The following is a 12,417-nucleotide window of genomic DNA, read 5'->3' on the forward strand; positions in this document are numbered from 1 at the left end:
GTTTGAGCCCTGAATTCCAGACCTGAGGAGGCAGGAGCAGTGAGGAAGGCAGCTTCTTCTCCCAGAACTGATAGGTTTGGCTATTAGGCCTGTAGTAGACTGAGATGTTCTAGCAGTGTTCTCAGCCCAGGTATTTTAGGAAGCTGAAGATGATCTTGGGGTCAGATAAGAAAGAATGAATGCAGCCACAGGAGCTTAAAACTAGAAGGACCCTTAGAACACAGAGCAGAGCTGGGAGGGTCCTTAGAACACAGGATGTCAGAGCTGGGAGGGTCCTTAGAACACAGGATGTGAAAGCTGGGAGGGTGCTTAGAACACAGAATATTTGAGCTGGGAGGGCCCTTAAAATACAGGATGACAGAGGTAGGAGGGACCTTAGAATACAGAATGAAGAACTGGGAAGGGTCTTAGGATATGAAATGTCATAACTAGAAAATATCTTAAAACATAACAGTTGGAAGGAAATCACTTAACCCAGCTCTCATATCAAATAGATGAGGAAAAACAAAGGTCACACCAAGTAAATATTTTCAAGTCAAGCAACCAATTTCAGATACTTTCTGTTTCGATCAACCAGGGTCAGTACAAGGCTCCTCACAACAATATTCTCTACCAATGGATTTCATCATCAGAGCTGACATGCTGCCACAAGGGAAGTCTAAGGGGGGAAGGACTTGGCTCAGAGCTTTCTGTGGGTCCCTTCTCTAGGCAGTCAAGGTGAGGAGGGCTGGGTACCAGGTTATCATCTGGAAGAAAAACAAAACCTTGGGAGGACAGAGAGAGAGAAGGAAGAGGACCTGGACAATACTGATGGAACCAAGCTCATGCAAATGACTTCCCTGCTACAAAGAAATCAGAGATTTTCTCTGGGAGCTCCCAAAATTGCTTTTCTGAACCCAGTAGGGGCAGGGAAGAATCTGGCAGAAGCCAAGTCCAAGGTCAGTCACTGGACAAATCTCATCAATGTGATGGGATACAAGATAGAGCAAAAGTCAGTTAATTTTTAATAAGGCAGAATCACAGGTTGCTGGAACCCGAAGTCCAATCCTCTCCCCTTTTGCTGAATAGGGAAAGTAAGGTCCAACAAGAGGAAAGGACCTGGCTCAAGGTCATGAAGGTTGTGTGGCAAGGCTGCCTCCCTGGCACCATGTTCCACATATCACACTACACCATTCTTCTCAGTTCTGGGTTAATTGCTGCAAGGGGTCTAAACCCTAACCCCTCCTGAGGAAGAAGACTCAAGGCTATCTATAGACTCAGCACCTTCCTTTCACCATCTTTGGACCTGGCTTTGGGTTCATTTCTTAAAGTGCAAGCTGTTGGGTCTTTGGATGAGTTGGGTTCTTGGAGTCAGCTCATATTTGGGCTGCTCAATGGGCAGTGTTCTGGTCTTCAGCTTCCAGCTTGAGTCTGTCTATGGAAGGGCAACCCACTCACCTAGGCCAGCAGGGCTCACACCCTCCCTCCCTGTCCCCCTTCTCCATAGAGAAATGGGAGGAGACTGCAAGGCAGTTCTTTGGAGAAGAAATGAGTTAAGACCAAATGGACCTAGTTTTGTAGAAAGAGAAGAGGTAAGAGAAAAGCTGGACTCCCCCTGGAGAGGGGCCAAAAGGCTGGTTATAATACTGTACATGACATGGTGGGAGATGCTCAATAGCACTTATGTCTGAGTGGGAGTCCACTGAATAAATAGGCTCAAAATATCCTATAGTTTGTAAAGACAAAAAAAAAAGCAGAATAAAAAAAGCTGCATTAATAATGCCTTTGGTCTAGTGGTTGATGGGGCCACCAACGTTCTGAGGATGAAGGGACCTGTACTCCTTCCCTTTCCCATCCCCCAAGAGGATGACTTTGGTCCATTTGAGTAGTGATTGCTGGCCTCATTAGCCTGCAGACACTCAGAAGCCAAAGAGGTCGTCCTGTTCAGAGGCACCCAAGTCTGGCTTGTCCCAGTCCACTGGAGAAAGGCACTGGTCATACTGGATGTCCTGGGCTGTCAGCCCAATGTCCAGGACTTGTGGATTCGTCCGTGACTGTGCCAGCCTAGGAGAGTCCAAGAGAGCAATGTGAGAACAGAGATCTGTAAGAACATTACTGGGCTTGGCAACAATAGTGACAGACATAAAACAGAGTATCTCTGTTGGGCCTTGGGACCCTAGAACACAGAGAATTAGGGGTCCGTGAACTTATAAGTTGATTAGTGAATTTCAGGAGAATAAATTTCCTTTGTAATTCTATGTATTTTATCTTATGCATTTAAAAATATTCTCCTAGGAGAGGGTCCAGAGGCTCCCAGATGCCAAGGGGGCCCATAACAGACACTCTAACCTGTAGAAATTTGCTTTGTCTGATTCTACAAATATTTTACAGACTTTCTCTCTTTTTTTCCCTTTCCTTCCTTCCCTCCCCCTTCCCCCACCCACTCTTTTTTTGTAGGGGAAAATGGGAGAGAGAGGAAATGAAAGCTTGTTGTTTGAAGAAAAATTAAATACAATCCAACTTGCTCATTTCATAAATGAGAAAACTGTATGATTAGGTCCAAGGTCACAATGGTTTAGTCAGTAGCTGAGCTTGGGTTACAAAATCCTACCTCTAGCCTTCCAGGCCAGGGCTCTTTCCCTCATTCCTATTGCTGAAAATAGTGGGGTGAATGCTATACACTACCCCAAGGGGGCTTGGGTTAAGAAAACCCTGAGTAAGAGTAAGAACTTAGAGAAGTAAGGGATGGGAGGGGTAAAGAGAGACAAAGCCACTGAGAAGGGAAAAAGAAACATTTTAAAGTTTGGGGCCTTCCATGCAGCTATGTCAAGACCATGTCAAAGAAAAGAAAAAAGTCAGCTGTCTGATGACCCAACCTCTAGCCACTCCATATCCTGCCTGGGTTGACTTCGGCCTTGAAGTCAGAAGAGCCAGGTTAGAGTGGTGGGGCTCAGTGACAACTCTCCAGTCAACCCATCTAACTTCTCTGAAGTTTGGGTTCCTCATCAGTAACATGGGCCATCTTTGGCCAGCCCCTCTCATAGGAAAGGAAAAGTGCTCCATAGCTAAGAAATGGGGAAAAGAGAAGGGGAAGTAAACACCCATCCATTGGGGGATGGCCTGTGAATGGGAGGGAACATTCTTATTTTTTTGCAAGAAACCTAGTGAACAGGATGGAAAACAAAGCAAGGGAGGGAAAGTAAAGGAGCCAAAGTCAGGCAAACACCACATCCAATTGACAAGATGTTAGACAAAAGAAGTCAACTCAAAACCACAAAACCAAATATTGTGAAATGATAAGGAACCAACATGAGAGCTGTGAGAAAACACATCCCTGGGGCTCCTTTGCAGGGGGCAGATCAGAGCACTGCAGAGAAAGTCACATTTTTTTTCCAGGGGATGTTTGGGTGTGATGATTTTTTTCTCTCTTTTTAAAAAAAAATCTTATTTAATATTTTATTTTTCCCAATTACAAATTATAAAAACAATTTTAACATTCTTTTTCCCCAAAATTTTGAATTTCAGATTCTCTGTCCCACCCTAGCCCCCATTGAGAAGGCAAGTGATTTGACATGTGATATACAGGTACTGTCACACAAAACATATTTCCATATAAGTCACTCTGTGAAAGAAAACACAGACCAAAAAAGTGAAAATGAAAGAAGTATCTTTACTTAAAAAAATGTCTTTGTTAAAAGATGGCTCTACAGAGGGGGGAAGCAGGGGCTGCATGAGGAAATCTGGATGATGTTAAAGCATAAACAAAAGAGATCAACAAATTCTATTTTTAAAAAGAACATTAGAGAATGACCACAGGAATGGAAATGTCAAGAACAACCACAAAGATGAATGGAATGAGCATCTGAGTCCCCAAAGGGAAAAAAATGCAGCTACCTCCCTTTCCTGGCAGAGGTGGGGGGCTACCGCAGTGGAAACCTATATGTGTGTGTGTGTGTGTGTGTGTGTGTGTGTGTGTGTCTGTGTGTGTGTGTGTGTGTATGTACTGTCAGACTCAGCTGATGTTTTACTCAAGTTGGGTTAAGCTGCCTCTCTTCTTCTTTTTAATTTATTCTTAGTAACAAGATATGGTTCCACAATGGGGAGCAAGGGGAAAGGAATACATTTAGAAATGGGGACATAAAAACAAGACATGGCAACAAAAAACCAGAACATTAAAATAGAGTTTGCTACAATAAAAAAAAAGCCCTGCAGAGCTATGGATTCTTCCTGTTAATGAAGGCAGTTGGTGGGGGGGGGGGGGGGGGGGGAGGTCATTGCCTCACCAGGGTTTCAGCTGCTACAAATCCCTGGACTTCCCATGACCCAGGCTGCCCTTCACATATCAATACAAAGGGCTCACATGGAAGCCCTGGTGTGGGGGCTCAGGACTCACCATGTGATCACTGCCAAACCCCTAATGAACTGTGCTGTGTCAAAGGGAGAGGAGGAGAGAAGGGAAGTCAGGAAGGGTCATTCTCTCCAGTTATAGTCTCTGGGTTTAGAGGTCAGCCAGGGATGCCTCTTCATCCCTCTGCACCAAGGCTTCCTTCTCTGATTGAATGGTCAGTTTTTCTTCCTTTGTCTCTCCCTCCTCCTCTCTCTCTTCTCTCCCTTCCTCTCTTCCTTTCTTTCTGTTCCTCCCTCTTTCTTTCTCTCTCCTTCCCCCTCTTTTTCTTTCTCCTTACTCTCTGCCCTCCTTTTTTCTTCTCTCCCTATGATTCTTTTTCTTTTTCTCTTTCCCTCCCCCATCTTTTTTTCTCTTTTTCTCTCTCTTCCTCTCTCCCACTCCCCCACTCTTCCTTTCTCTCCTTTTTCCTGTTTTGTTTTCTTTTCTATTTCTGTTGGTCTCCATTTCTACCAATGAACCTAGGGAGGCTCAGCCTCTCCATCTTCCCCCAAGAGGCTTCCCATCCAGGGTCCCTGTTGGCACCAGCCCAGCCCCTCCTAATATGGCAGTGTTAATTAACTTACCTTGAGAAAGCTTCATCAAGGCCATCATCTAGCTCCTAAGAGAAAACAAAAGCCTGCATTAGGATGCATCCTCGGTCTGCCATTGATCTCATTTATGCTCTCCAGAACTAAAAGGGGAAAGGAAGAACTGTCATCTAGCTGGGGGTGCTACCTGAAGGCTAAGGGGACTCCAATCCCACCCTTTAGTCTGCTCACTTGGTGCTGTGGACCTTCATCCTAAAATAATCAACAGCAGCTTTCTCTAGTGGATAGTTGGAAGGGACCTTGGAACTCAGTTTCTCCAACTAAAACATTTAAGAGTGAGATTAGTTGATCTCAAAGTCCTTTCTAAGCTAGAAATTTATGCTTCTTATGAAATATCAGGGTTACTGTCCAAAATGTCATTCTGCCTATCCCAGACATTTAATGTTTTTTAAGGAGTTGTACCTAATTATCTTGGCTGATCTTCCCCTATGAAGAGACTGAGGCTGAGAGGTGAGGACCTGTCCAGTGTTATACAATGAGTAAGATGGATCTGAAATGTTCCTAATACACTCCACCTTGTCCCCAAAGATTCTCCTGTGATCACTATGCAAGAGGGGTTGAGGTGATCAGGGAGGTTAACATACCATGTCTGGGCCCAGGGGCAAGGATTTTATTGCTAATCTCCTAGGCAGCTGGACACGACCAGAGCAGAGCTAGTTATAGAAGCTATGGGCACGAGGGGGCTCAGCTGGACCTTGGAGGCCAGTTCGATTCAAGAGGTTACTGATTCTCCCTCTTTCCCTCTCATATCCCGGAAGCCCAATAGGGCACTGACCCCCTATACAAAGCCCAGATAGGGCAAAGCACTGGACCTGTCTGAGCATACAGTTGGGGCCTCAGGGCATGTCATCCCTGAAGGTGGTGGGGTGACCATGCCCGAATCACACAGTCCAGCATCACACGGCCCAGCTGCCCACTCCTTCTCCTCATCCTCCCACTCTGGGGACTCACCCAGACCACGTTGTTATTGGCCAGGGGCTCAGGCCTCCCCACCTCGTCCAAGTTGGCTGCATTGGCACTCACGGTAGACAGGGGGGCCTTGACTGTTTCCTCCAGGTCCAGCAGGTTTCCAGTGGTGACTGCTACAGAGGAGACCCCAAAGCAAAAGAATTTAGGCAGATGGACCCCCTCCCCTCAACTTCTAAAGACCCTCTTAGTTCTGACATTTGCGATCTAAGGACCCTCCCAGCTCTGACATTTGTGATCTAAGGACCCTCCCAGCTCTGCCATCCTGTGTTCTAAGGGGCCCCCAGCTCTGCCATCCTGTGTTAAGACACTCCCAGCTCTGACATCCTCTGAAAAAAAGAGTTCTCCCAGTCCTCCCCACACTCATAATGAGCTCACCAGTTTCCTTCAGACTGCCCCAAAGCCCACCCCACAGCCTGGCAGACAAGGCACCCACACTTCCCCCCCAAAAAAATTCCTCTTTTTCTTTTCCCTGCTTCTTGTTTGGGCCCAAGCTGAGGGAGCTTCATGGAGCTCCTTTCAGCCCCATCCCTGTCCTAGCAGAACTCCCATTTTATCATTAGGCCTTTTTTAAATGGCATCTTCCTAATGAAAATGACAGAAATGAGGAATAGCTGGTTCCACTTGCCCAGTCCTTTAACACACTCACACACCCGCTCTCCACAACCCTCAGAAGGTCTCAGAAGCATGGATCAATACAGTCCAAGTTCATCCGCTGCGTCAGCAGGCTGAATCAATGCAGGCCATTACACCCATTTTAGAGATGAGGAAACTGAAGATGGGTGGTTTGTCAAATGATTTGTCCAAGGCACAGAGCATGAACAGGACCCACACACCCAGGACCCCCAAAGGATCTGCACACTGTGCACAGGGAGGGGAATGAGCCAAGATGCTGGGGTTCTAATCCAGTTGGATTTCTGCTGAAGCTCTCAAGCCCCCTTAAGGCCTCAGCTCCTGCAGCCCAGACCTATTGACTCACGGCCTTTCAGGGAAGGGGAACCATCCAGCCGAGCCCCACAGGCGACCTCTTCTAAGCTTGCCTTCTCTCTCTTCTCCTTCTCTGCAAGCATCAAAGGCACAGACATCAGAGTCTTGGGGGGGGGGGGGGGAGCCTGGCCTATCAGGAGAAGGAACACTGGGGATGTGCAGGGAAGGATGTTACGGCAGTCTGGGAGGGCCAAGGGCAGGGTTCATGGAGCCAAGCAAGCAAGGTCTGGGGTGAGCGTGTTTGCCAATCATGTTGCCACAATGGAGTTTGTGAGCTTCCTCTCTCCTTGCCCAGGCAAGACTCACCTTCCTTGGACACCTGCCAAAGTTCAAAGGCGACTTTGAAGGCCTGTGCCACTGTGAGGGTTACTGCCTGTGCCTGCAAGAGAGGAAAAGGAAGATGTCGGGCATTCAACCAGATGAGGCCCCACATAACAGTGGTCTGGGTGAAACAGAATGGGTCACAGGGTCCAGGGATGCAGGCTTGGCCACCAAAGAGCTTAAGAGCCAAGGAAACATCCCCTTATTTGGAGGGGGGGGCAAGAAACCTATGCAGAGGCTGGCAAACGAATATCAATGCCCCTCTAGGGCTGAGGTTGTCACCACCTACCCCCAATCCCTGTGTGTGTAAATGGAGATGGTCCCTGAACCACCACCAAGAGAAAAGGATGAAGAGGGCCTAGCTGGAAGCCTGGGAGCAGATGCTGGGGACCCATCAGAAAGCATCCAGTCTAACCTAGAATAAGAATCTCCTCTAGAACACTTCCCTCAAAGGGGCTTCTGATGGAAAGCTTCATACCTAAATTGGAGGATTAATGGAAAGGCATGACTCCTGTGTATCAGCAGAGGTGGTAGCCTACAGAGGCTGAATGAGGTTGACATTTTTAGACAAGCTGATTTGTTTTGCTTTACTGAATGTTTCTGAAAATAAATTCTTTTTATTTGCTTGTTTATTATTTATTTACTTATTAATTTTTTTTATTTTTAGGTTTTTGGCAAGGCAAATGGGGTTAAGTGGCTTGCCCAAAGGCCACACAGCTAGGTAATTATTGAGTGTCTGAGGTTGGATTTGAATCCAGGTACTCCTGACTCCAGGGCCAGTGCTCTATCCACTGTACCACCTAGCCACCCCAAAAATAAATTCTAAAAATGGTTATCCAGCCTTTCCTTGTAGGGCTTCAGTGGTGGTGGTGAACTCCCTGCCTTCTGAGGCAGCCTTCTCCATTTGGAGTCAGCTCTCTTTGTCATAAGATCCCTTCCCTCAAGCTGAACCGAAATGTACCTTTTTGTCATTTTTTTGTTTGTTTTTGCAAGGCAATGGTGTTAAATGATTTGCCCAATGTCTTGCCCAAGCCCACAGCTAAGTAATTATTAAGTTGGATTTGAACTCAGATCCTCCTGACTCCAGGGCTGATGCTCTATCCACCTTTTTGTCATTTCACACCAATGATCCAAGTCCTGCCCCCTGTGGCTGCACCAAATACGCCTTCTTCTACAAGACAACCCTTCAAATATGTGAAAGCCAGTCCTATCACCTCCAAAGAGGCAGCAAGGTGATATACAGGACTGTACCTAGACTCAGAAAGACCCAAGTTCAAATCCACCCTCACGAACTTACTATGTGACCCCATCACACTCAGCTTCCTCCTCTGTAAAATGGAGATAATAATAGCACCTCCTTCCTGGGTTTGCTGTGAGAACCAAAAGGCTTGGCACAGAAGAGGCGCTTAAGGGAACTTCTTTTAATAAAAAAAAAAATGCTTCTTTCTTTACTTCTCTTTCCATTCTTTGCTGGCTCTTTCCAGCTCCAACTCTAGTTGCTCCTCTTCAGCCTATGAACCTAGTTAACCAACCTCCATGTAGCATGGTCCTCTTTGCCCACAGATCCAATGTTCTCCGATTCTCCCTCCCCAGATGAGCTCTATTCATTGGCCTCCTTCCAGAAATATGGCCTCCAGAAGGGAACCCCAGGAGACAGTTGTGGTCTGACCAAAACCAAGGATCAGGGATGCTATCAGTTTCTTGTTCCGATCCTGGGCTTCCCTTGAATGCACTGCTGATTCACAGTGAGCTTGCAGTCCACTAAGACTCAGAGGTCTTGTTTTTTTTAGCCTCTAAGGCAGGAGCTGGGATCCCTTGGCAGGGATGCAGGGAAATTGGGAAAAAAAAAAAACCAAGAGTACTCTGCAAAATGAAAGAGACCAGAACAAAGGTTGACAAAAGCTTAGTCCTTCCCTTTCCTCAATCTGAACTACTTCCCTGTGAAAGGGAATCCCTTCTTTAGCCTTTGTTGACTTCCAGGGGATGATGTAGCTTTGGTTTCCATCACCCATCATCTCTTTCTGGGATTTGCCCAGAGAGGCAGTGCTAGGCTGGGGGCTGGAGAGGGAGAACTGTGAGTCAAACCATGAGACAAGGGGCCACAAACTGGGTGACTCAGCAGAGCTGGTTCCCACGAAAGGCTGGGGAAGAATGCTGGGTTTTAGGGCTACTTGCAGCTCCCAGGTAGGAGGAATTTGAAGGTCACAGGGCCTGAGGGCATCAGCTTGCCCTCCCCAGATTTATTTATTTTTTTTTCATCTGGCTCCTACAGAGCTACTCTTCAAAAAAGATCTAAGATTCCTACAGAAGAATGAGACATATGCTCCAGTCAGCTCAACAGAGAGCACAATAAGAAATGAAACTGAAGTTTCTGGTTCCAGAAGCAGCAAACGGCCAGAATCATTTAGGTTATTTCTACTGTCTCAGGGTAACCATTCCCTGTTCAATCTGGTCTCATCTTAGGTTATGCAATGCCCTCTTCTTGAAGGAGGCAGCATGGCATAGCACTGGCCTAGGGTCAGTCAATACACCTGAGGTCTTCTTCAAGTTCAATATTGGTAGTCTGTGTCCTAAGGGTCCTCCCAACTTTGACATTCTGTGTTCTAAGGGCCCTCCCAGCACTGACATTAGGTGTTCTAAGGCCCCCTCCCACTTCTCATATTCTGTGTTCTAAGGGTCTTCCCAGTACTGAATTCTTGATATGAGTGTCCTCCCAGCCCTCCCCACACTCATCATGGCCTCATAAGTTTCTTTCAAACTGCCCCAACTCCCACCCACAGTCTGGCAGGCATGACACCTACACTTCCCTCAGAGGTTGCTTTTTTATTTTTTCTCTGCTTCATGTTTGGGCCCTGCCTGAGGAAGCCTCATGCAACCGTTCTAAGGCCTCTTCTAGCTCTGCTCACCTATCTAAAGGTCCTTCCAGCATTGACCTTCTGGGTTCAAAGAACCCTTCCAGAGCTGACATGCCTATGCCTTAATATCCTTTGTAGTTTTAACATTTACTGCCTATGGATATGGATGTCAGCAAGCGATAAGAGCCTTTGGGTATAAAGGTGGGAATATTTTCAAATAAACCTGCAGAGGATATAAAATGACCCAAAGTCCTCATTCACTCTTGATTTCCTGGGAGGGATTGGGGTCCAGACTCTAGCATCGGGCACCCAAGTCTTGCCAAGATGTAGGACTGTCTGACTGGTATATAATTAGTCCATATTTTTAGTTCATGGACAATTCTCAATGGTAACTGGGTCTATTAAACTTGATTCCAACGTGACAGCTTAAATTGTAAACAGCTGTGAAGAGTTTCATACTTAATTACCATATTTAAGTTTTGCCATAAAGTGTTCGCATTTCCATCAAAAATGTAAATGCCAGAGACATTCAAATGAGATTTTATACTTCATGAAGTTTAATTGGCACAAATCACTCAGCGTGTTGGGGGATTTTCAATGTTAAAAACAAAACAAAAAAACTACCACTTTTATTTCTTTTTTTTAAAAAAGGCAATAGGCGACAATTCATATCTCAATTAAATCATGGTGTTTTTGGGAATGGACTGTGGGGAATGGAGACAAGGCTCAGGAAGGGGTAGGGAAAGGAGAGAAGATAAATGATTGAACTGACTCTGCCCCCACACTCTAAAGGGAAGGGGGAGGAGGATGAAGAGTGGGGCTGAGTCTTTCTGCCCAGGACCTAGGTGCTTCCCATAGAGGACTGAGCCAGAGAGAACTAAGGCCCTTGAGAACTGAACCTGGAGACTCCCCCTACTCTCCTCCTAAGCCAGTTAGTCACTGAGAACAAAAGAGTTGATATATTATTCAGCAGGATGGGGCCTTAGAGGTCATGACATCCAATCTCTTCATTTTATAAAGAAACCATTGGAGGCTAGAGGGGGGGGCAAACTGACTTCCCAAGGTCACACAGTAAAAGGCAAAGCCCAGATCTGCACTTAAGTCTTCTGACTCTGAATTCTGCCAAATAGCCATTAAAAGTGGGAGGGGACCCTAAAACTGGGCATCCCTATAAGAGGACAAAATGTCAACTGGCTGTAGTCAGAAAAGGAGAGAACTTGAGTCTATAACATCCCAGAAGCATGAAGTCAAAAGGTACTTTACAGCAACGAATGTCAGAGCCAAAAGGGACTGTCCCAGAAAAGAAAATGCCAGAGTGGAGGGGCCTTGGAGATAAAGCTTATTAAGTGCCCACCGTCTGCAAGCTGCAGTGTGAGGCACTAGGGATGAAGAGACAAACACAATCCAATCCTTCAATGCCCCCTCATTTAAAAGATGGAAAAGGGGAGGCTCCAAGAGATCAAAGAATCTGCCTAAAGTCACAGGATGAGCTCAGGGCTGAGCTGGGCTGAAACTCTGGGCTCTAGACTTCCAGTCCAGGGCTGGGCACTGGCACTAGAACATGGAAACTAAAGCAGAATGAGGAGGTCAGGAGCCCAAAGGGAAGAAGTAGAATCTAGAGCAAGGACTGGAAACTGCAACTAGAGATGGAGAGACTTTGAATACAATTGATCATACAAGTAGGTCATAGATCCCTAATCCATTTGGCACATTTCCCTCCAGGGCCAGGGTCCTGTCTTCATCAAACTCTGCCTTGACCTGTAGTGACTTGAACTCACATCTCATCTTCACTACTATGAGGTCCAGCCTCTGAGGGGTGCACATCTACAGAGAGGGAAGCGTGGTCTAGTGGAAGGAGAGTTAGCATGAAGCCCAAATCTGGGTTCAAGTCTGATCTCTGACACTGACAATGTGACCCTGGACATCTTTCACTTCTTCATGCCCCAAGGTCACAGAAGATTCAGACAAGGTGCCAACCTGAGGGTTTAGGACAGGAAGGTACTATATTACAATTGAAATGACAAGGCCAGACCCTCTTCCCATCCTATCACAGGTAAAGCACTTCAGAGTTTAAAGATTTTTTCGCTCTCCATAGTCATAGGAAAAATTGTTCTAAATCACTACTTATAAGAGAAATGTAAACTAAAGCATCTCTGAGGTACCACCTCACACCTCTCAGACTGGTCAATATGAACAGAAAGGACAATGATCAATGTTGGAAGGGATGTGGGAAATCTGAGACACTAATACATTGTTGATGGAGCTGTGAACTCATCCAACCTTTCTAGAGAGCAATTTGGAATTACGCCCAAAA

The 12,417-nt window shown here is 46.2% G+C and overlaps 1 protein-coding gene across 3 annotated transcripts in view; it reads right to left on the reverse strand.

Moving 5' to 3' along the window:
- Positions 1-981: 981 nt before the first annotated feature.
- Positions 982-12,417, reverse strand: part of LDLRAP1 (low density lipoprotein receptor adaptor protein 1) — a 43,628-nt gene continuing 32,192 nt past the window's right edge. For 2 of the 3 annotated variants that reach the window (XM_074218082.1, XM_074218084.1), the window contains exons 5-9: positions 7,234-7,306; positions 6,920-7,000; positions 5,926-6,056; positions 4,951-4,985; positions 982-2,043 (exon numbers count right to left, since the gene is read on the reverse strand). In XM_074218082.1, the coding sequence (XP_074074183.1) occupies positions 1,899-2,043; positions 4,951-4,985; positions 5,926-6,056; positions 6,920-7,000; positions 7,234-7,306 (465 nt within the window). In that variant the 3' untranslated portion in view covers positions 982-1,898. The remainder of the gene's footprint in view (positions 2,044-4,950; positions 4,986-5,925; positions 6,057-6,919; positions 7,001-7,233; positions 7,307-12,417) is intronic. The other variant, XM_074218083.1, reaches the window with a different exon arrangement.

The sequence above is a fragment of the Macrotis lagotis genome, chromosome 1 (genome assembly GCF_037893015.1).
Source record: "Macrotis lagotis isolate mMagLag1 chromosome 1, bilby.v1.9.chrom.fasta, whole genome shotgun sequence".
NCBI lineage: Eukaryota > Metazoa > Chordata > Mammalia > Peramelemorphia > Peramelidae > Macrotis > Macrotis lagotis.